The sequence below is a fragment of the Hippocampus bargibanti genome, linkage group LG03 (genome assembly GCF_051943395.1).
Source record: "Hippocampus bargibanti isolate YZ-2025 linkage group LG03, ASM5194339v1, whole genome shotgun sequence".
In the NCBI taxonomy this organism is placed as follows: Eukaryota; Metazoa; Chordata; class Actinopteri; order Syngnathiformes; family Syngnathidae; genus Hippocampus; species Hippocampus bargibanti.
The window spans coordinates 15,478,913-15,503,127 of NC_142736.1; the positions used below are offsets into that span (position 1 = coordinate 15,478,913).

General features: G+C 41.3%; 1 protein-coding gene and 1 long non-coding RNA gene across 3 annotated transcripts in view; both read left to right on the plus strand.

The window, feature by feature from the left end:
- The window catches only part of lingo1b (leucine rich repeat and Ig domain containing 1b), a 44,349-nt gene that overhangs the window by 9,876 nt on the left and 10,258 nt on the right, over positions 1-24,215 (plus strand). The window contains exon 2 of one of the 2 annotated variants that reach the window (XM_088991283.1): positions 18,717-18,754. Coding sequence is in view for 1 of the 2 variants with exons in the window: in XM_088991282.1 (XP_088847408.1) it covers positions 22,788-22,799 (12 nt within the window). In the remaining variant the exon portion in view is untranslated. Of the gene's footprint in view, positions 1-18,716; positions 18,755-22,465; positions 22,800-24,215 lie in introns of those variants that run through there. The other variant, XM_088991282.1, reaches the window with a different exon arrangement.
- LOC148900457 (uncharacterized) lies at positions 6,752-8,542 on the plus strand. The gene is made up of 2 exons (XR_016114351.1): positions 6,752-7,915; positions 8,113-8,542. It is a non-coding gene; the product is annotated as an uncharacterized LOC148900457 (long non-coding RNA).

Sequence of the window (24,215 nt, forward strand, 5' to 3'; positions counted from 1 at the left end):
AAGAAAATCACAAGTCCAACCTGGTTGGTTTCACCACGACTCTCCCAAACCTGGTCTTGGTAGTAGGAGTGGGTGGTGGTTCTGGAAGATTGTGCTGTAGTGGTCCCGCTGATGGACTTTCTGGATCGCTTCCCGAAGACTGCTCCGCTGCATCACAGCCACTCTGCTCAGGCGAGGACCTCATTGGGATGAGATGACGCCGGTTTCGTCTGATGGTCCCGTGAGGTCTCTCTACCAGATATGATCGTGGGGAAGCATGTCTTTCGATGATTGCTCCTTCCGCTCCTTGGTCCTTAATCCATACACACTGTCCCGGGTTGAGTCTGACGAGGTTCTGTGCACGATGTCGCGTGTTGTAGCGTTGTGCATCTTTTGTCCTCTTCTCATCTTCCTTCTGGATGATGGCTTCTCGGTCGGGGATGGCTGGGTTAAGCTGGACAGGAAGGATGGGAACCCTCGTGCGGAGTCTCCTCCCCATGAGAAGCTGAGCGGGGCTGTACCCGTTTTAAAGAGGGGTAGCCCTGTACGCAAGCAAGGCCAGATAGGGGACATCTGCTTTTTTCAAGAGGCTTTTAATCGTCTGAACTGCACGTTCTGCCTCGGCATTGCCTTGAGGGTATCGTGGGCTACTTGTAATGTGGCGGAACCCATAGGACTCCACAAACTCTGTGAAGACTGTTCCGGAGAACTGAGGCCCTCCATCCGAAACCAAAAGGTCCGGGATCCCATGGCGTGCATATATTGATTTGAGGTGGCGGATTACCTCGTTCGATATTGTGGAGGCCAACAGAGCTATTTCCACATACCTTGGCATGTAGTCTACAACCAGCAAGTAGGTCTTGTTTCCGAGCATGAACAAATCTGCTCCTAGCTTTTCCCATGGTCTTCCTGTGTACGGTGATGGAATCATTGGCTCTCTGTGGTTCAGTCTCTCCTTGCAGCATGTTCGGCAGTTGAGAACCAACTCGTTCAGCTGTTGGCTTAGCCCAGGCCACCACACCGCCCGCCGCGCTCGTTCTCTACACTTTACCACGCCCTGGTGACCTTCATGCAGTTTAACGAGAACATCATTTCTCATGGTTGAAGGTATGACAATTCTCTGTCCCTTCAGTAGGATTCCGTCGTGGACTGTGAGGAATGCCTGCTCTGCTCTGTACAGCCTGAGTGCCGGTTCATTGGGGCCTTGTTCAGGCCAGCCTTCTTTGCACAACTGCATCACACGTGCACACACGCTGTCCCTCTGCAGCTGCTCTCTCAGCCTTTCGAGGTAATTGGTGGTTGCCGGGAGGTTCTCCATCACCATGTCGACGTAGATGTTCGTATCTTCGAGCAATTCTTTGTCATCTGGTGTCGCCCCCTTCTCCACTGGAGCTCGAGACAGTGTGTCAGCTGTCAACAGGCTTTTTCCTGGGACGTGAGAGATGGAGTAAGAGTAGCGCATGAGTCGCATTCTGAAGCGTTGTATCCGTGGAGGTAATGTATCCAGGGCTTGGGACCCCAGGAGACTCAGGAGAGGTTTGTGGTCCGTCTCCATCAAGAAATGCTTCCCGATGAGAAAGTTACGAAACCTCTCGCAGGCCCAGGTCAGCCCCAGAGCCTCCTTCTCCACTTGAGCATATCTCTGCTCCGTAGATGTGAGCGAGCGTGACACGTAAGCTATTGGTCTCCATTCTTCCTCCCGCTTTTGGAGAAGAACTCCGCCCAACCCGTACGACGACGCATCTGCAGAGACTTTACTCTCTCTGTTGGGATCAAACATGGCCAGCACCGGTGTGGACGTCAGCGCGTCTTTTAAATCTTGAAAGGCTCGTGCCTGGTCGACGCCCCACACCCAGCAGTTCCGTTTGGACAGGAGGTCTCGGAGAGGCTTCTCTCGATCTGCCAACCTCGGCACAAACCTCCCCAGTTGGTTCATCATTCCGAGAAAACTTCTCAACTCTGTTAGATTTGTTGGTTCCAGCATCATCCTTACTGCCTCAGTTTTAGCTGGGTCTGGCCTGATGCCGCTGTCTGAGATCACATGGCCTAGAAATGTCACCTCTGACTTTGACAGTTCACATTTTTCCACATTGAGAGTGATGCCTGCCTCCTGAATTTTCTCCAAGGTAGCATGCAGGCGGGCATCGTGCTCCTCCTGCGTTCGGCCCCATATGAGCACATCATCCATGAGGCAAACAACACCGTCCAGCCCTTCTGTAACCTCTGTTACCATTCTGTTTTGAAAGTGTTCAGGGGCGGAGGCTATCCCAAAAGGTAGCCTCTTGAAATAATAGCGTCCAAATGGCGTGATGAATGTTGTAAGCTTTGCGGAATTAGGTGTTAGGGGTATTTGCCAGAACCCCATTTTTGCATCCAGCTTACTAAAAACCCTGGCTCCAGCCAGCATGCCGAGTGTTTCCTCCACTGATGGCAGGATATACTTTTCTCTGCAGACTGACTCGTTGAGTTTGGTGAGGTCGACACAGATTTGTACAGCACCTGATTTCTTGGGCACTACCACGATGCCAGCGCACCAGTGTGTTGGCTGCTCGATTCTTTTTATTACTCCGAGTCGTTCCATGCGGGATAGCTCTTTCTTGACTTTGTCCATTAATGGCAATGGAATCCTCCTTGGTGTTTTTAAAGAGAAAGGTTCAGACCCTGGTTTCAGTTTGATGTTGTACGGCTGCCGCATCTTTCCGAGTCCAGTGCATATTTTTGGGTAGTTGTCTTTTAATGACTGCATAGTGACGCTGCCTAGGCGTGCGACGAGCCCCAGCCTGCAGCTCACAGATCTCCCCAGCAAGGCAGTATGCACATGACGACTGATGTAAACATCCTCCATCACCTCCTTCTCACCTTTTCTCAGCGGCAGCTTGGCGACGCCCACAACCTCAAGAGGGCTGCTCCCTGGTCCCAGGAGTCGTTTTGTTGCCTTTTTGAGTTTAGGGAGATTGTTTTGATACGTGACCTTGAATGCTTTGTATGGCAGAACAGTGACGTCGGCGCCACTATCGATTTTAAACATCACACTGCGCTGATTTATGTCGATCTTGACCATCCACGGATCACGGTCTGTCACAACACTGCCAAGGAGAACTGCTTCCTCCCCCTCGTCTTCCTCATCTCCTGTAATTTCATGCGTCGATTTGAATTTACATACGCGCTGAAAATGTCCCTTCCGCCCGCAAGCATGACATTTCACCTCATGGGCCGGACAATCAAATTTTGGATGAGAAGGAGAGCTGCCGCATTTCTGGCACACTGACTGTGCCCCCCTTCCCTTTCTAAAGTGAGTACTGTGGGGCTTGTTTGCCTGGCTATTGGCATAGTTGGGTGAGTTTTTAGCCGTCTTTAATTTGCTTTTGAACACTCTGTCAACAGATTCGGCGCCACTTGCCTCTGAGTTGGTGTCCCCCCGCAGATAAGGCTGTTGCCTCTTCACCTCCTCACTTTGCTGTGCTATTCTTATGGCTTTTTCAAGGGTCAGATCCGCATCCAACTGCAATCGTTCGGACAATCCCTTGTCCCGTAGTCCGACTACAATTCTGTCTCTGATCAGTTCATTGCGTAGCGTCCCATAGCTACAATGCTCTGCCAGGGCATACAGTGCAGTGACCAACGAATCCACACTCTCCCCTTCCTTTTGATAGCGCATGTTGAATATTGCACGCTCAAAGATGACATTTTTCTTCACAACGAAGAAGTCTTGGAGTCCCCTCCGCACTTCTTGATACGTGCACCGTTGAACCTCCGTCAGATTCAACCCGCGTAAAATATCATCAGCCTCGTCACCCATGCAGTAAATAAGTGTGTTTACTTGATTTTCTTCAGAACTCGCTTTAAGGTTACTTGCAGGCGAAATCTTTCGAAATCTCCTGATCCATTTTTCCCCACTCCTGCGGTTTTGAGAAGTCAAAGGGTTCTGGCGGCTGGATGTTGAACGTGGCGCGCGGCCACGCGGCGACGACTGGTCCCGCAGCCTGCTGTGCACCTCGCGCCATGGCTCCATTAGCCCGTGCTGATGTTCCATCCTCTACGTCGCTCATGTTGCCTTTTTCTCTCCGCCGCGTTTCCAAAATAGCCTCTTCGCGCACACCACGTCAACTACAGGACTTCTGACACCATGTCGTGTTGTCAAATAAGGCACACGTGAGTCCAGCTGTGCGTTAACGTGGGTAACTCTTTATTTAGCCTCCAATGCCATCTTTCTTCCCAGTCACTCCCCAGCTGGTCCTTGGCGCCTCCTGCTGACGTCATCGCCCAGCGCCACTGATCTTGTCAACAATCACACCACAGCAATGACAAAATCAAATACTTACTGAAATCAAGTACAATATATATATATATTTTTATATATATTTGTATCATATATATATATATATATATATATATATATATATATATATATATATATATACTCTGAGTGATATGATTTTATTTTTTTTGGTGGTTACATGAAGTTTTATATATTTTATATTTTATATATATTTTATATATATATATATATATATATATATATATATATATATATATATATATATATATATATATATATATAAAACTTCATGTAACCACCAAAAAAATCAAATCAAATAAAAAAAAATCAAATCATATCACTCAGAGTCAGAAGAGTCTCTCGTGTAACTGTACAGTGGAAGTATTTTACAAACAACTTGTATAGAAATGATAACGATTGGGCAAAAATTGTATTTCAGGGTGAATTGCAATGCACAAGTTGGCGTTGCCCTTTTTCTTCTTTTGAAAATAGAACTGCGGTTGCAAAGTTGTTCCACAAGATGGAGGTGTTTTACTTCCTTTACTACAGCGTCAGTGCACTTCCCTCCCCCAAGGTAATCGCGGTAATAGTGTGAAATGAAATTACTGTACATAAAAACAACAAACACTGGACACCCGTAAAGTGAAATTCTTTCAAGGATTCCTACAATTAAACACTTAGTAAGAATATCCTCGCTCGATCCTGAGTGGCTATCAATCTTCCATCAACTTCTTGCTCAGCAGCAACATCATTAAGTCTCTTCAACACACTCAATTTATCTGCCAATTTTACACTTACTAACCTGAACGGCGACAAATTCCTCTAATGTGCACTGCAGTCAATTACTTTAATGTGCACTGCATTCAATTAATAATAATAATAATTCGTAATCAAATGAATCTCAACAGGTGACCCTGCCTTTTTAGCTGTAACTTTTGAACTGACAAATGTCATCACCGTACGCAAAAGGCAGCCAGAAGATAATTTAGCATTTGCGGCTGTCTTAATAAACATTGGATTTCCGCCATCGCATCTCCAACGTTGAATATTTTTCGTTCGATCAAGCCTAATTGTCACAATTCGTCGTGAAATCCAGTACAATATAACACTGAGATGGTTGGATGAGAAATATTCGTAGAGCATTCTGAATGTCTAGCATCAAAAAATGTGTCTGAAGAATTCCACAGAACAAATATGTGCAAAATACACCTTGTCGTGCATTTGAGAAAACGGCAAAAACTATACTTTTGGAAATCTAAACTATTATCAATAGAAGCTTTGTCATAGATCCCAAATCATCAGTTGGGTGTACCAAACTCTAGATGTACAGGTGTATTTCACCAGCTGTTGCGGCTTCTCCTGTCGGATCTCCTATGAAAATGAAATAGAGATTACATTTTGTTTCAAAGACATCAAGAAGCAAAATTAAGTTTGGATGCTACAATTGTGATTCAGCAGCGTGTGTGCCGTGAAAATCACAGGATGGGTGGATGCAAGTGACTTGTGCATCTCACAGTCCATTAATCCGTCTCACCACAAATTGAACAGCCAGCCAGGCATCAAATGATCTCTCTGCACGTGACCACCTTACCCAATCAACATCCTCAGAGTATTCCTGCCTTGGTGCTCTTGGCCAGATTTTCCATATTAGACATTTGCAAGTTTTTACTAATTTCCCAATTCCCATAGCTACAATGCTCTGCCAGGGCATACAGTGCAGTGACAAACGAATCCACACTCTCCCCTTCCTTTTGATAGCGCATGTTGAATATTGCACGCTCAAAGATGACATTTTTCTTCACAACGAAGAAGTCTTGGAGTCCCCTCCGCACTTCTTGATACGTGCACCGTTGAACCTCCGTCAGATTCAACCCGCGTAAAATATCATCAGCCTCGTCACCCATGCAGTAAATAAGTGTGTTTACTTGATTTTCTTCAGAACTCGCTTTAAGGTTACTTGCAGGCGAAATCTTTCGAAATCTCCTGATCCATTTTTCCCACTCCTGCGGTTTTGAGAAGTCAAAGGGTTCTGGCGGCTGGATGTTGAACGTGGCGCGCGGCCCCGCGGCGACGACTGGTCCCGCAGCCTGCTGTGCACCTCGCGCCATGGCTCCATTAGCCCGTGCTGATGTTCCATCCTCTACGTCGCTCATGTTGCCTTTTTCTCTCCGCCGCGTTTCCAAAATAGCCTCTTCGCGCACACCACGTCAACTACAGGACTTCTGACACCATGTCGTGTTGTCAAATAAGGCACACGTGAGTCCAGCTGTGCGTTAACGTGGGTAACTCTTTATTTAGCCTCCAATGCCATCTTTCTTCCCAGTCACTCCCCAGCTGGTCCTTGGCGCCTCCTGCTGACGTCATCGCCCAGCGCCACTGATCTTGTCAACAATCACACCACAGCAATGACAAAATCAAATACTTACTGAAATCAAGTACAATATATATATATATATTTTTATATATATTTGTATCATATATATATATATATGTAACGGAGTTGTACACTTAGGTTATTAAATTATGAAGGAAGTGACGCAACGGCGCACAGTGTGGCACTATGTCCCGCCCATAGTTTCCAGAACAATCTCGAGGAGATTCAGGTTAATCACAAGACGAAACCCATGCGACTTCACCCATCCCTTCTGCCATACTGTGTTGCAGAAATAAAAGAAATAAAAAGACACATCCACGCGTCTCGTCTTCATTAATACAGCAGCATCGTGGAGATGAAGACAGTCACTGTTGTGACACCCGTCACATTGGTGCCGTGACCCGGATTCACAAGTGACTCTCCACTTCGGACCGGGACCGCGATGCTGCACAATGAAGACGCTGTGCAGTCCCATCACTCGGTGGACGGTGTGTCGACCCCCGTTTTGGAAATACATGTAGTGTGTTAATTGTCTGACCTGCTGTTTTGCAATTAGTGTGCTTTTTTTTTTCATGTACGTGTTTTTGTGTCTTAAGTCTAAGAATGAGCTCCTTACATGTAACAAGTAGCACACCTTTGAGTGTGTTGGTAGAGGCTTCCCAACCGTGTAACAGTTGTATAGTGCAATCCAGAGTGGTGTAGGTTGTACAGAGGGGAATGGGCAGGTTCAAGCTGAGGCCACTTATGTTAGTGGGGACAGAGTTCCTTCCCAGACCCAGTGCAGTGCATCTACGACGAGCGCACAGACAACTGATACACCAGCAACAGATACCTTTCTCCAGTCTGTCACAGTTATGTAGTGCTATGCAGGGTGATGTAGTTTGTACAGAGGGGAATGGGCAGGTGCGAGCTGAGGCCACTTATGTTAGTGGGGACAGAGTTCCTTCCCAGACCCAGTACAGTGCATCTCCGACGAGCACACAGACCCTGACACACCGGCGACAGATCCCTTACTCCAGTCACCTGACGTAGTTGGTCAGATGAGTGACATAATTAGACAGCATTCTTGTACATCCTTGCCCGATAACCTTGTCTATTGTGCCTGTTGGTCTTTCTGTTGTCTTCCGTGTGTATGTTGCCTCACTTCTGCATAATTTAAGGGGGGTGTATGTAACGGAGTTGTACACTTAGGTTATTAAATTATGAAGGAAGTGACGCAACGGCGCACAGTGTGGCACTATGTCCCGCCCATAGTTTCCAGAACAATCTCGAGGAGATTCAGGGTGAGTCGCAATTTTCTGTTGGTCTTGATTAACGCGCATTTTCATGACAATATCTTATTTTGTTTCCCCTTTTTTACTGTCTAGTGTTATCTAATTAGTTCCCTTATTCATTCGAGTCCAGATTACTTTTTGTGTCATTATTTACTTCACGTTTTGTCGAGTGGAACTTAGCTTCATAGTGCTTTTCTATTGCGCAGTTAATCACAAGACGAAACCCATGCGACTTCACCCATCCCTTCTGCCATACTGTGTTGCAGGTAATAATTGTTTCATTTCGTTTTATTGAACAATATTTAGTTTCTTGTGTCGTGTCTCATTTGCCCGTGAGTGTCCGTGGCTGGTTGAACTGCGCCAGCCATTACAAGCGCACCGCGTGTTCTGCTGAGTCTCCGCCCATGATGCGTTCAGGGACATCTTGTAAATAACAGTGAACTTGTGTTGTATTCTCTTTTTCTGTAAATAACCACTATACGATCACACGTTGTTAATTCTGTTTTGTTATCTACAATGTTTTGCATTTGAGAACAATCTCGAGGAGATTCAGGTTAATCACAAGACGAAACCCATGCGACTTCACCCATCCCTTCTGCCATACTGTGTTGCAGAAATAAAAGAAATAAAAAGACACATCCACGCGTCTCGTCTTCATTAATACGGCAGCATCGTGGAGATGAAGACAGTCACTGTTGTGACACCCGTCACATATATATATATATATATATATATATATATATATATATATATATATATATATATATATATATATATATATATATATATATATATATATATATATATATATACTCTGAGTGATATAATTTGATTTTTTTTGGTGGTTACATGAAGTTTTATATATTTTATATTTTATATATATTTTATATATATATATATATATATATATATATATATATATATATATATATATATATATATATATATATATATATATATATATATATAAAACTTCATGTAACCACCAAAAAAATCAAATCAAATAAAAAAAAATCAAATCATATCACTCAGAGTCAGAAGAGTCTCTCGTGTAACTGTACAGTGGAAGTATTTTACAAACAACTTGTATAGAAATGATAACGATTGGGCAAAAATTGTATTTCAGGGTGAATTGCAATGCACAAGTTGGCGTTGCCCTTTTTCTTCTTTTGAAAATAGAACTGCCGTTGCAAAGTTGTTCCACAAGATGGAGGTGTTTTACTTCCTTTACTACAGCGTCAGTGCACTTCCCTCCCCCAAGGTAATCGCGGTAATAGTGTGAAATGAAATTACTGTACATAAAAACAACAAACACTGGACACCCGTAAAGTGAAATTCTTTCAAGGATTCCTACAATTAAACACTTAGTAAGAATATCCTCGCTCGATCCTGAGTGGCTATCAATCTTCCATCAACTTCTTGCTCAGCAGCAACATCATTAAGTCTCTTCAACACACTCAATTTATCTGCCAATTTTACACTTACTAACCTGAACGGCGACAAATTCCTCTAATGTGCACTGCAGTCAATTACTTTAATGTGCACTGCATTCAATTAATAATAATAATAATTCGTAATCAAATGAATCTCAACAGGTGACCCTGCCTTTTTAGCTGTAACTTTTGAACTGACAAATGTCATCACCGTACGCAAAAGGCAGCCAGAAGATAATTTAGCATTTGCGGCTGTCTTAATAAACATTGGATTTCCTCCATCGCATCTCCAACGTTGAATATTTTTCGTTCGATCAAGCCTAATTGTCACAATTCGTCGTGAAATCCAGTACAATATAACACTGAGATGGTTGGATGAGAAATATTCGTAGAGCATTCTGAATGTCTAGCATCAAAAAATGTGTCTGAAGAATTCCACAGAACAAATATGTGCAAAATACACCTTGTCGTGCATTTGAGAAAACGGCAAAAACTATACTTTTGGAAATCTAAACTATTATCAATAGAAGCTTTGTCATAGATCCCAAATCATCAGTTGGGTGTACCAAACTCTAGATGTACAGGTGTATTTCACCAGCTGTTGCGGCTTCTCCTGTCGGATCTCCTATGAAAATGAAATAGAGATTACATTTTGTTTCAAAGACATCAAGAAGCAAAATTAAGTTTGGATGCTACAATTGTGATTCAGCAGCGTGTGTGCCGTGAAAATCACAGGATGGGTGGATGCAAGTGACTTGTGCATCTCACAGTCCATTAATCCGTCTCACCACAAATTGAACAGCCAGCCAGGCATCAAATGATCTCTCTGCACGTGACCACCTTACCCAATCAACATCCTCAGAGTATTCCTGCCTTGGTGCTCTTGGCCAGATTTTCCATATTAGACATTTGCAAGTTTTTACTAATTTCCCAATGTGTGATGCAATTAAAATTAATTGTTATCTTGTCTTCTTAAAAATGTTTAAAGTCTCCCTGCAAATTGAATAATATCTCAACCACCATCCTCTGTTTGCGAATTGTTGCGGCTCGCATCATCTGCATAAAAAGTATAATGAAAAAAAGTTAGTCATAATTTTTTGCCAATCAACCTTGTGCTCTTAAAATCAATTTCTCCGCTTGGAAACTAAAAGGTGAATCCAATCAAATCCAATGTGTTATCATCATCAAATTCAATATGTATATCGTATATATGAATCATCTTTCCTTTGACTTCAGGGGAATGACAATTGACAAGTCAAAACAAGCGTAATGATCATGTCACGTCATGTCATTATTTTAATAAATCTATCAACTTTTCCTGGTGAATCTCTATTAAGTAATTAATCACCAGCGAATCTAGCAACATTTACCTTGCCAATTTCCCCATTGTGGGAGAACTAAAGGCTTTCCGATTCTGATTCTGATTTGCCGAGTCCATCCAATTCGAGATAAAGGCTCTTGTCATTCAATAAAATGTTCATGCCTGTTCGGTCAATTTACGTTTCCACGTTTTCAATGCCTATTTTATTCACTTTTTATTATATATTTTTCAATTGACCGGTCTTGAGTAAATTGGTCGTGTTCAACACAGTGAAATGTGGTGGGGGCTGCAGAATTGCTTCGATGTGTTAAACCCATGTTTGAAATTCTGTGCTGATAAAAACCCTGATAAGGGCATCGTAAATAACTCTGTCTTTTTTCAAATGGCTTAATCAAGCCGTATACAAAACAAATTTTCGCTCAATCTAAATGTCAATAATCCTATAATTTTCTAAATTCACTCTTTCACTCTGTCGTCTTATACAATTTCTATTTCATTCATTCATCGTCCATGCTGCTCTGTCCTCACGAGAGTCATGAGGGGAGCTGGAGCCCATCCTAGCCGTCTTCGGGCACTCGCTCAGCAGGGGGCTCTCGGAAGAGAAAATTGATGAACACGTACTCCTCTCGACTTGCTCCTTCTGCATTCATGTACCTCAGAAAACTCACGACATTAATGTCACAAAAAACATCTCTATCTTATAATTCAGCAATCATCATCACAATTACATATAATTCCATTGTAACCTAGCGGGTAACTACAGTAAAGTCTCGTTATATCGATATTCAAGGGAGTCCGAAAAAATATCGATATAACCGGGACTATCGATATATCCGACCCTGTTTGCATGTAATTTTCTCCGTGCGTGCATAGAAATAGTATCGATATAACCGGGACTATCGATATATCCGATATCGATATAACGAGACTTTACTGTATTTTCGATGAGAAGGTTTCTTCAGCCGTCATCTGTACAAAAGTGAAGGTTTCGGACGTTTCGCCTCCTATCCAAGAGACTTCGTCAGCGAACTAAAGTCTGACTGGTCGTATCGGCCCCATTTATATATCCCTAATGTCCAGACCTAGTGGCGCCGGACACAGCTATGATAGGTCCCTACTCTCAGGTTGGGGGGGGCGCGGGACCCCCCCCTGTGGCCCCACTGATTGTTCCTACATTCCTGACTAACGATTGGCCTATTACCCCCACTCCCCCCGGTATCACCTCATCAGCATAACGACCCTCATCAGCATTGCGAAAGTTGCCTAACCTGTTTTGCCTGAGCAGGCTATTGTATGAACGATCCAAATTGAACCTCACACCACCCGACCGGTTTAATGAAGGATTTTGTTGTTTTATAAGAATCGCCTCTTTTACCCCCCTTTCAAACCATCTATGTTCTTTCGCTAAGATTTTAACGTCATTGTCGTCAAATGAGTGGTTAGTAGCTTTTAGGTGCAAATGTACTGCCGATTGAGGCCCACTAGTATTATCCCTGCGATGTTGATAAAGTCTTTTTTTGAGAATTTGTTGAGTCTCCCCAATGTACTGCTCTTTACAATTTTCATTCTTACAATGTATGGAATAAACTACATTACTTTGTTTTTCATTTGGTAGCCTATCTTTTGGATGCACTAATTTTTGCCTTAACGTGTTTATCGGTTTGAAATAAGTAGGAATTTTATGTTGCCAAAGGACTCTTTGTAATTTTTCAGAAACTCCTGCAATGTACGGTACTGCTACTCCTCTCCTTTTAGAATCTTGAGAATTATTGGTTTCGTTCGCTATTCTTTCTTTCTGACATTTGTTGAATGACCACTGAGGGTACCCACAGTTAGTGAGTGCTCTCCTGATATGTTTTGACTCCTTTTCTCTACCTTCAGTGCTAGTTGGTATTAGTTTAGCCCTATGCTGGAGGGTTCTGATAACTCCTAGTTTATGTTGTAAAGGGTGGTTAGAGTCAAAAAGTAAGTATTGGTCAGTGTGCGTAGCCTTCCTAAAGACTTCTGTTTTTAGCGCTCTGTCCTCTTTTATAATTACTTTACAATCCAAGAAGGCTAGTTGGTTCTCTTGAATGTCCTCACGAGTAAATTTAATGTTGAAGTCTACAGAGTTGAGATGATCTGTGAAGGATTGAATTTCTTGTTTCTTAATTATGACAAAAGTATCGTCCACATATCTAAACCAGTGTCGAGGTTTTGTCCCTGGGAAGGATGTGAGGGCCTGTTTCTCCATCTCTTCCATGTAAAGATTAGCCACTATGGGTGAAACTGGTGAGCCCATAGCACAACCATGGATTTGTTTATAAAATTTTTACTGTATTTTATACAGTAAAGTCTCGAGACTTTACTGTATTTTATACAGTAAAGTCTCGTTATATCGTTATCGGTTATATCGATAGTACCGCTTATTACGATACTATTTTCATTTCCCTTGCACATTTCTAGTCTTTTTATGTATCAGAATCAGAATCAGAATCAGAATCAGAATACCTTTATTCGTCCCGCAATGGGGAAATTTGCAGTCCACAGCAGCAATTGAAGAGGGATGGGGTTGGGGTGGGAGTGAAAGGATAGAAAACAAGATATTCTAATTAATAATTAGTACCGTTTAGTACGATACCTGGTTATTACGATAATCCGGTTATTACGGTGCTCCTTTTCATCCCCCGCCGGCTATTTTTGTTGTTTATATCGATATATCCGTCGCGCCATTGGTCAACTTGGTCACGTGTCTTGTTACGTGGGCCGCCATCGGTCGCGCCATTGTCGAATTGGTCACATGAGCCGCCATCGGTCGCGCTATTGGTCGACTTGGCCGTGTGACTTTGTCACGTGACACGCCATCGGTCGCGCCATTGGTCAACTTGGTCACGTGTCTTGGTTACGTGTCACGCCATCAGTCGCGCCATTGGTCGACTTGGTCAGGTGACTTGGTTACGTGCCCAGCACCCGTGTAGCAGAGCCATTTTCATTTTCAGACACTAGCTTGTGTGTAGCAGACGAGATTGAAGTGTTTGTGTTAAAAGGTAAAAATGGGAAGCAGAAGAAGATTGATGACTTTTTTAAATTGTATACATAATACAGTAAGTTGCAGTTTCCCTGTTGTGTTATGTACATGCCCACTGTACTGTATATGAATGCAATAGTTTTTTGCAACAATGTTTCTTGTTTTGTCTGCTGAAGCGCGATGATTTTGAAAATTATTAACATTCCATACTGTGTATTAAAGGACAGCCGATGTCACTTTTTATTCAAATGCAAATAAAAATGACTTCACGCCAAGACGTCTTGCATTGCTTGTGAATCCAAACAATGGCTTCAGATTCGGATAATATGCTTTCTTGTTACACATCCAGTTATGAATATGTTTCAAATACACTGTAGTTCTGAAGATTAAAGCATACATGTTTACAATCATTAAAGAATTATATGTGCCATTTTGAGGCAACATTGGCCAGCTCCGTTTCTTATATGACGCTTGGCTGCCCTCTTTTGGCGGCTTTTGTTTAATGCAGTTCGGCGCAGGATCGGATATATCGATAGTCCCGGTTATATCGATATTTTTTCGGACTCCCTTGAATATCGATATAATGAGACTTTACTGTATATATTCATTATTATTCTCTAAGATAGCGAGCAAAATCAAATTACAACATTTTAGTATTTTTATTATTTGATTATTTTTATTATTTGATTATTTTTATTATTATCTTATTAGATTTACCAATGCTTTAAATCAAAAAGAGGTCGCTAAGGTCTAAACATGGGCACACATACATTCCTCTCAGTTATTTCACACATTCTCTCTCACCAAATCAGCGCCCACAGGCACACACAAGCGCACATTTTCATTCAATTTTGTATTCGCCTGAAGTCGGATCACAAAATTATTTGTCCCGATCGCAGACAGAAATATTGGAATCCTAAATTCAAGGATTCAAGTTCCGTTCTTTTCATGAAAAAACTATCAAATCTAACAAAAAAGACTTTACTTTTGCCCCTTCAAATTCACTCGAGTTCGGCCTCTGTTTATTCATTTATTTGTTGGCTTATTCATCTGTTCATTCAGTCATCTGTCTATTTATTTATTTATTTATTTATTTATTTATTTATACTCCCCTTGTCATCACTTACTAGTTGATGTGTCTTGATTTTGTCTTCTGTTATTCTCACACCTATGCTTTTACAAGTTGTGTATTACACGCCTTTCCAGTTTGATATGGATCATAAATCAGTCTAATTTCCCTGCCTATTTATTTTACTTAGTTTTTGTTTCAACTGGATGGTAGTCATCAAAGAACTATGGGAAAATAGCGTTATGTCGAACACAGACGAAAGCCTCCTGGCCGCGGGATGTGTCCTGGTCGGGCAGGTGTTTCGATGTGACGGGATAGTCATCTGGACGGCCCCCACGCATCCTCTTGCAATGAAATGGCTCTTTCCCCAGGGCACATCCTCTCGTCCTGTGAAAGGAGAAAAGAGAACTGCGCGGCAGATTACATGCAGGCAGGAACAATGTTTTTTTGCACAATATGTTTGTGAATGTTAACGTAACCGCCTTATTCCTTTTCTTTCCGTTTATTTATTTCTTTAGAGGGGTACAACATTTACCCATTCGGCGAACAAATCAATTAGCCAATTCTAGAATGCGGCTGTGAATCTTGAAAACATTTTTTCCAGGTGTCCCGAAAAAAATGTTTTCAACTCCATCATGTTGATCATTCACAGGTGTCCCCAAAAGATGATCAGATTGATACAATGGAGCAGAAGGTCCTAATTTTCTCCTGTGAATCTTGAACCAACGCTGTCAATGTCACTCGGTAACTTGATTTGCTGACTCAAGTTGCAATGACTGTGTCTCCCCAGAGGGGATCATGAGCGCTCCATGTTGCTGGATTGTACAAGGCACAGCTGGAGTCACCACAGGGATGCTGCCTGGGGGGCGTGGGGGTGCCTGTGGGGAGGAGCTGCCCCCCCCCCCCCCCCCCCCCCGAGTACCTCCCTCACACACCGTAGCTCAATACATCAGCCTGGCCTTTTGTCTTTTTTAAAAAATGGCCTCTCCAGCCATCTGGTCATTCACATGAACTGTCAGAGGTGTGAGAGTACAGGCGCTCCCCATGGTTTCAGTTATTCAGCCCAACACACACAAAGCACAGCCACCACACATAGACATATATATTCTTCCCCCAAGCCATTAACTCTTTGAACAGTAGCCCAAATGAAACTGTATAGTGCCTCTTTGCAATTTTTTTTGATGATGATACTAGTGCAGTGTGTTCGACCGGAAACAAATTCCTTGTGTGTTCTACATACTTGGCAATAAAGATGATTCTGATTCTGATATCCATACACACACATAGAATCACACAAGGACACACAAAGAGACACGGACACACGGCTCCTCCAAAAGGGTCCCCCTCTGCCGACCCCCCTGCCCACAAACTGTCTTCCCCAGACAATGGAACACCACATGGCATGCAACGATGACAAATGTGCTAATGTTAATGAATGCATTAATGTTACGGTTGATCCACGATCCATCGCAGCTGCATTTAAACAAAAATAATACTCGTCCAGTAAGGGACAACCCCCCTACGGGCCTCGTGTCTTATGCACTCTTGTCTGCCAGGCGCACGGAATCGAACTCATTAAAAAAATCATAATCATCCAGATCAAGAATTCAATCTCTCCCCGGCCCTCGCACGTGGGCCCTTGTCTTATGCACTCTCTGTTGTCTGCCAGGCGCATGGAAACCGACTCATAATCCATACGATCGTAATTAGAATTCCTTGGCCCCCAAAAAATTCTTATCAATCCATTCATTCAACATAACTGCATGCTAGCGGCGTCACTCACCCGTTAAAGCGATCCTGAGCGACTAGCATCAAGAAGAAAGGCGGCCCCCTCGAAAGAAAAAGGCTTCGTCCGCTGGAAGAAACGCGGGGGACACTCCTTCCCCCCCTCTCGACGCCGGTCCGCTAGAACCCGGGTTTCTTTCGGCACCAATAATAATGGGTTAATAGTGATCGTTCGTTCCTGGTTCATAGCTTCTCAGGGTGTTGATAGCAGAGGATGGTTAAATCAGCAGGAAGCCAAGTGTTGAACAGAATAAATTAGTTTAATCTTGTAGACAGCAGAGACATCGTGGGAGATCGGCCGAGGAGGGGCAGAAACAAAAGAAGAGAGAATAAAGACGAAACTGGGAGAGCATTTATAAGACGGACAGGGTGTAACGCAATTGGATGTGACACAATGGGATGTGACATCATGTAAAGGCAGGCAGGATGACATATCAGGAAGTCCAAAACAAAAACAACGATGCAAAAAGATGTTTAAAGATGTTCGTATAGCGAATTACCCCAACATTTACTGTAGTTTGCTCTCACTAATTCTATTATTCTGCAGCCGAGGAGGCGCAAGAAGAATCTCTATAATTACCAGCGCCCACTGTCATGAGGCAGGAGAACTGTGTGCCTCACCTATGCACACAGTTTTGATAAAAATAAATGAAAAAACACTGTAGTACAGTGTTTATAATGTAAAGTGACACTCCATTATATACATCAACTAAACTGTAGAAATTTAGTTCATATACTAAAAGCTTTTGAACACTTTAATAGCGATATGCAGAGGGATAGCAATGCGGTCTCACTGCAGAGCAAGCCAGCACAGTTAGCATAGTCATTGCGCAATCCATGGTGAGGCTCAGCCGGCTGCTGCCTCACCTCTACTTAGTATTTGAACGATAAATGTAAAAACTCTGCGATTTTGAAAAAAAAAACATAAAATATGGTGAAGTTAAATGGAAAAGAACTTTAAAGTACAAATCACTAAATAAATATAATTGTTTAATTTATTTTTTCATTTGATATTTCCATGATGACATCCTGCCTCCCCTGACTGTATGTCACTGATGTTGGATAATCTCATGGGAAATCTGGTAAGACTTGAACCACACAGTGGTGAGATGAACGATGAGCTGTGCTCATTCCGACTTGATGTATCTACAATCTGCATTGTATTCTGTCTGATATTAAGAGACAGATATTGTCATTTGGGAGTTTAAACGGTGTCACATGATGGGTCATGGGAACAGTCGTAAGCAGGGGAGATTTATTGTTTTCTGTGTTTTACTGATACACGCAGCAAGCTGAAAACAGCTCACAAACCGCAGCTCCATTTTTATTATTTTTTACTATTGGTACTATTGGTTTGGAACTATTGGTTCTGGTATACTGGTATTGGTATACCATTGGTTAGTCCCATTTGACATATCTCATTCTTGTATTTTATTAATGCTGTACATTTTTTATGTGCAGTGGGGAATAAAGCCTTCATAAGAAATATAATGTGTATGGTCAAGTCTTTCATCGACCCAGCCACACAGCTTTCAAATTGCAGTCCAGCACAAAACAAAAGTGAAATGTGCCCTCTCATGGCCGGTTGTTTTTACTGTGACACATAATAGTGTCTCACAGTTCTTTTTGTTGTTCTGCTTGAAAGCTCTCTGGCAGCCATTGGAAAAAATCTTTAAATAGGCCGTATCATTAAATGAACCGTGAGGTTGAAAGCATGGAACAAAAGTTGCGGCTTTTAGTAGGCAAATCACGGTAATCACTTCCTAATAGTCACTGTCCTACATTTCTAATGAACGTGCTTCCTGGTAAAAATTTACATGACCTACATTTAATCAGTATTGTACGTTTACAAAATGCCTTTTAAGGCTTACCTTTCTGAGATGGCCTCTGGGTATCACTCGGGGGTCAACTAATTTATTGTGCAAAGCATGGTGATGGATTAGATTGAAATATTTCCACAGACCCGTACAAAACAAGCGGTTTGAGCCATTGTGGGCATCAACACTATCAATTTGACTCCCCGCCAATCAAAGCAGCTCCTCTCATTTTCTCATTTATATCACACACATGAGTGACGACCGATGTGCTTGCGTTATGTGCTTCTAAGAAACAGCAAGCATGGGTGGATATTACAAAGTATGATTGCGACCATTAATCTTCTTCTTCTTCTTTTCCTTTTGACTTTTTCCTTCAAGGGGTCGCCACAGCGAATCAGTAACCTTCATCTTCAGAGGTACCGGAAACAAATTCCTTGTGTGTTCTACATACTTGGCAATAAAGATGATTCTGATTCTGATTCTGATTCTGATTCTGATTCTGATTCTGATGATACACTGTAAAACCCAACAAGTTGAAAGTACTCAAAATTTATATGGCAACTGATTACGTCAAAATTTTTGAGTATAGTTTACTCAAAAATTTTGAGTAAACTGTACAGTTTACTCAAAATTTTTGAGTAGTGGAAATAAATTTTATGAGTTTGACTGAACTTAAATGTTATGAGTTTGAATGAACTTAAAAGATGTACTTTCAGTTTACTCTAATGTTTTCTTGTTCTCTTAATTTTTAAGTTAAAATTAGGTTTCATATTTAAGCGTAACCAACTCAAATTTATGTTACCTGAAAAAACATATTCATGTATACTGTACTTACATTTGCCTTCTATATCTAAAAACAAAAACCCACCTCACATGTCTGTTTGAGTGCACATTTTTTTATTAAGGTTTAAAACAACCTTTGATAAAACATTCATGATAACAGTATCAAATGCACAGCATGTCCACATACCAAAACAACAAATAAACCCCTGAGCAGTTCTTTTTTAGTAATTAACACAACATCGTGATAAAGATGTGAATTAAATACAACAACAAAACAAAACAGAAAAAAAACAACAAATTATACTGTGCTGTTCTGTTAAAAAATAAATTCTCTGACAAGCATATACTTGAATATATACTAGAGAATACATTTCAATGTACACGTCATAAGGTGCAAATCAAAGTAAAACTTACTAAAAACAAACAGTATATATAAAACGAAAAAAGACATTTTGGTGAAATCCAGGTTTATACATCAAATTATGAATAGAAAATCAGTCACAAACAGTACATCAATGTTTAGGTATACAAAGCAGAGTTAAACTATGAAATTGCTTATCCAGTGTTGCTTTGTTCTGTAATATTGGAAGCGCTGGTGCCTTCAATATTGCGAAACAAATCATTTTTTAAACTTAGCAGGCATGGTTTGAGTGGTCTGTTATCATCAAGACACAGCAGTGTTTTCTGAATGAAGGTGAATGTGTGGATTAATTTTTTGGGAGAATCTAAATGCAGTGCATACATTAAACCAAACAAGAGGAGGTGTGGATCAGCCAACCTGGGGAGACATCTCACAATAATGCCATCTTCTATCACAACAGAAATGCTGTTGGGGTTAAACAAGATGGCGCTAGTTGTCAGTTGTCACGGAGAGAAGTGCGACAGGAATGTTTTCAATGTCGGGATCTTCTTCCCACTGCAAAATACATCAATACACATTTGTGTTAAGTCAGGCAATACATACATTGCATGTTTTGAAGAACTGTGAGTCATCTTCTCATAGGTATGCATGGCAAGCACGAAGGGCCAGACTGCGTCTCGTGTATATCATGCTGTTCTTTATCAAAAGCAAGAGGAGATAAAAAGCAAGCAAGTTTTAATTTGGGGAAAGCGACAAGAGCTTAACATTGCAGTACTTGTCTTCAGCATCTCAAACCCAAGACAGTGGCCTATGGAGACCTATGGAGAATTAAGTTTAGGTAAAATTCTGTTCAATATAAAAAAAATACATACATGTATTATTTTTAATATGATTCGGGTAATTAATCATGTAGCATTAATAAAAATGTAAACATATCTTAGATAATGGCGGTGTTACTCAATTTCCACCCTGGGGCTAAAAGGTTGAATAGAAAAAACAGACAACAAATGTAATCATTTAATTTAATAAAACACCTTGATCCATGTTTACTTTTTAAATTGAATAAATAATCTAATTTACCAGATTAAATTATGCCATCAAGCCAGTCAGGTGTTTGCAGTTTGAAAAATGGTGTTTGCAGTTTCAAAAATACATTTAAAAAGTTTTATGTTTACACATGAATGACCATTTAAGACTACACCAATTGTACAGAGTGATATTTCATTTGGCTAGCATTATATTTACTTAGTGCCTTCTTAAAACGGCAGCACATCTGTTGCACGTTGAATTAGCATGATTTATTGTGCTGCCGTTTAAAACACAGTAAACTCAAAGCACCAACCTGCTGGTGTTGCAGCACCTGTGTGGTGGATTTCGGTTGACCCTATTTACTTTTGAAGTTCATCTAAAACTTAATTTAACACCCATTTGACTATTATTCTCGAACCTTCGCGGACACAAACATAACTCGCAACCCCCCGTGCTAGATACTACTCCACCACCGCCCAAACAAACCTTCGCGGTACAATTCTCCTAATAACCCAGTTGTGTCTTTCAACAAACAAGAGACGTTTAAAAAACATTCCTACTTACCACAGAAGAGCTCGTAACATTAGGAGAAGTCCTTGGCTCGAGCGGCGGATATAATGCCCCAAACGGACTTTCCAAAATATTCCTTTCCTGTGGAGCGACTACAGCATTGACACACTGGGTCCTTGTAGTATACATATATAGTATATTAAATACAATTGTTTGTCTTTCCACCCTAATTTAAAATAAATAATCCGTCGGTCTCTGCCAGATTCAGCCGTTGAGAATTCAAACGGCGTCCAATGAGAGCACACAGTGACGTCATCACGCAGCTTCCTGCCATGAACTCAAAATGTTTGAGTAAACGATTGCCATGAACTCAAAAGTATTGATCTACTGCAAATTAAAAACGCAGGACTCATTCAAAAACTCAAAACGTTTGAGTTTTTGAAACAAAAAATCGGCTTTTGAGTTGACTGACCTCAATGACTTAAAGTCAGTAGTACTGTTCGGGTTTACAGTGTACGCATGTTGGACCATTAATATTATGATGATTATTGTTATTATTAGTTTTATCATTATCCTCACTAAATGGCAACGGGATTCATATTATTATTACTAATTATTCATGACCTCTTTAATAGGAAGGAACTCAACATTCACATAATCAATAAAATGTTTTGTCATCTTTGAACGTTTCATTAACTTGATTTATTTGTGTCTAACACACCATACCCATCTTCCTTGGAATTGGGTGAGTATTCCAAACAAACACAAACATAGTTCCTAAGTGTCATGTGTTTGGATTTTCATTTGAATTTACTGTACAGGTATTTGACATTTATAGTAAGCAAAGCAAATAAATAAATAAATAAATAAATAAATAAATAAATAAATAAACAATCGAGCAAGACCCTGATGGAGCCTCTTCGCAGCTTCTGTGCTTCTGCAACATCAGTCAGTCCTATTAAGCCTCTTCATCTTACACCTTCCACTGCACTCAAAACAAAGGAGGTTTTCACTGATAATGATTATCACTTTAAATGGAACCTATCCATAAGTGGGACGATAAACAAAGCCTTTGTCCATCCGTATCCACACAGTACAATTCTTCCACATACCCTGTCATAACAAAAGTGCCATTTATTGAGTTAAACTGGCTGTTTATGCTCCAATGACAAAATGTCATTTTAGGTTCCACAATCTATCACCTTCCTATCTTCATCCGCTGTGTACTTGCGTCTCTTTCACTAACAATGTCACTTATCCTCTCCAGAAACAAGCTGAATTACAGTTTACAATAGCAAAAAAAAAATAATGATGGGAAAAAAAAACACAAGATCAGCCAATCAGATGATGGTGCTGCCAGGGCAATGAGAGGACAGTTCTTGGTGTTTCTTTTCAACTCCCTTCATGTGTCCTCTCATTCTTCCAGGGCACTGCAGCTCCTCCTTCCACCTCTCTCATCCATCAGCCCTCCCTCCTCCTTTTGGTCTCCGTTAGGTGCAGCATGTAAGCGAGCGTGAGCGAGGCAGCAGAGCCGCCTGTGTGCTTACTTAGCCTATCAGTGCTGCTGGATTTAGCGCATCTGGAGAGGACGAAGGCATTTTGCGGATGCCCCAACTGACAAGAGAATCTCATTGCTCCATACAGTGCATCCACCTTGGGTTTTTTGATCTGAGCACGTCTTGTTTACTGCATCTCTGTCCCCATGCTTTTGGAGGCATTTTGAATTTCCTTGGCAACATGGAGCTGCTTGAATTAGAATTCTCTGCATGACAGTCCTGGTAAGTACTCTGTCTCGATGGTGGGCTTAGAGCACTGAGGTATTGGATCAGATTTTATATGGTGCAGTGGTGGTGCCATGTGATAGGCAGTGAGCAAATTGATCTCAGGAATAAAATTAGTAGGTAGCGGCTGAGATGGTGGGAGGGAGGAGGATGGTCCACTGAGGAGGGTTTCATGTCTTATTTGTGCTTTGTCATCCAAATGGATTTCATTTGTTTTGTGCTGTAGGCAACATGCACGACAGCCACTCGTGTGGTCTGAGCATAGGTTGTCACTTCATAAGTGGATTATGTGCGTACTTCAATAATGAATACCTCCAGTATTCGGTATTGATACTTACAGATGAATGTGTAAGTCTGAACACTGCCTGTTTTTCTGTTGTACTCGGGTGGTTGTTGATGCTTACTAAGCTTCCATCTCATTAACATTCGTGTTCCTTCAAATGCCAGTAAGCTCTGCCAAAATCACACTTAATTTATTCAGTGCTACCTTTTGCTGTTGGCTGATTTGCCACAGGTTATATCAATGGGTGGTGATGGAGGTGGCGAGCTTTGGTTTCGGGAAATAGGGATAGACTTTGATGATTTATGCAGGCCAAATGGATGATCTCTCAAATGTTACATCCTTCTGCACGTTATATTTGCATAAGCATAACTGTGGCTGCCACACTCCAGTAAAGAGGCAGTACTCTCCCTCTTTTAACATTGCATAATCAACCCATGCAGACCTCGCAGTCTTGGAGTCAGATGTCTTGTCCAAGATAATTTCTTCCAATGTTGTTTAGGCTAATTCCGATGGAAATTATATATGCTGGTCACAATTTACACATCTGCTGGTCATTGTGATTTCAGTGGACAGCCATGAATAAGATTATCCTTGTTTTTATCAGCATGTCATACTTTGTATGAGTCTTGCCTGATTGGCAGAACCGAACATTATTTCATTAGTAGGTTAAATAAAACAACAACAAAAAAACATAACATTCTTAAGTTGATCACATGAGCATTTGACTATGTTTGAGTTAAAATGCCACTCTGTAATAACATTAATATAAGCTATAACAACATATCAATTCTGGTGAACCACATTTAATAACAGTTAAAGTGTTAAAATTAAGTTTTGTATAAGTATCTGATTGATTTTATTTGTAATGAATGCATTTACATTTGATTCACAATACAGACACTCCCAAAATTACAAACATTTGAGTTATAAAAAACGGTACACACGAACATATTTGCAGGCATGTTGAAGAATGTTTGGACAGAGACGCTGTAAGTTAGATTTTGTATTGCAAGCCTTTTTCTGGCCGCAAACGCACGCACACAAACACATTGGATGGTTCAAGGCCTGGATGTTTATATGACGGACACCAAGGCTGACAAATCACCGCCCGACTATGCTGAAGTGTTGCC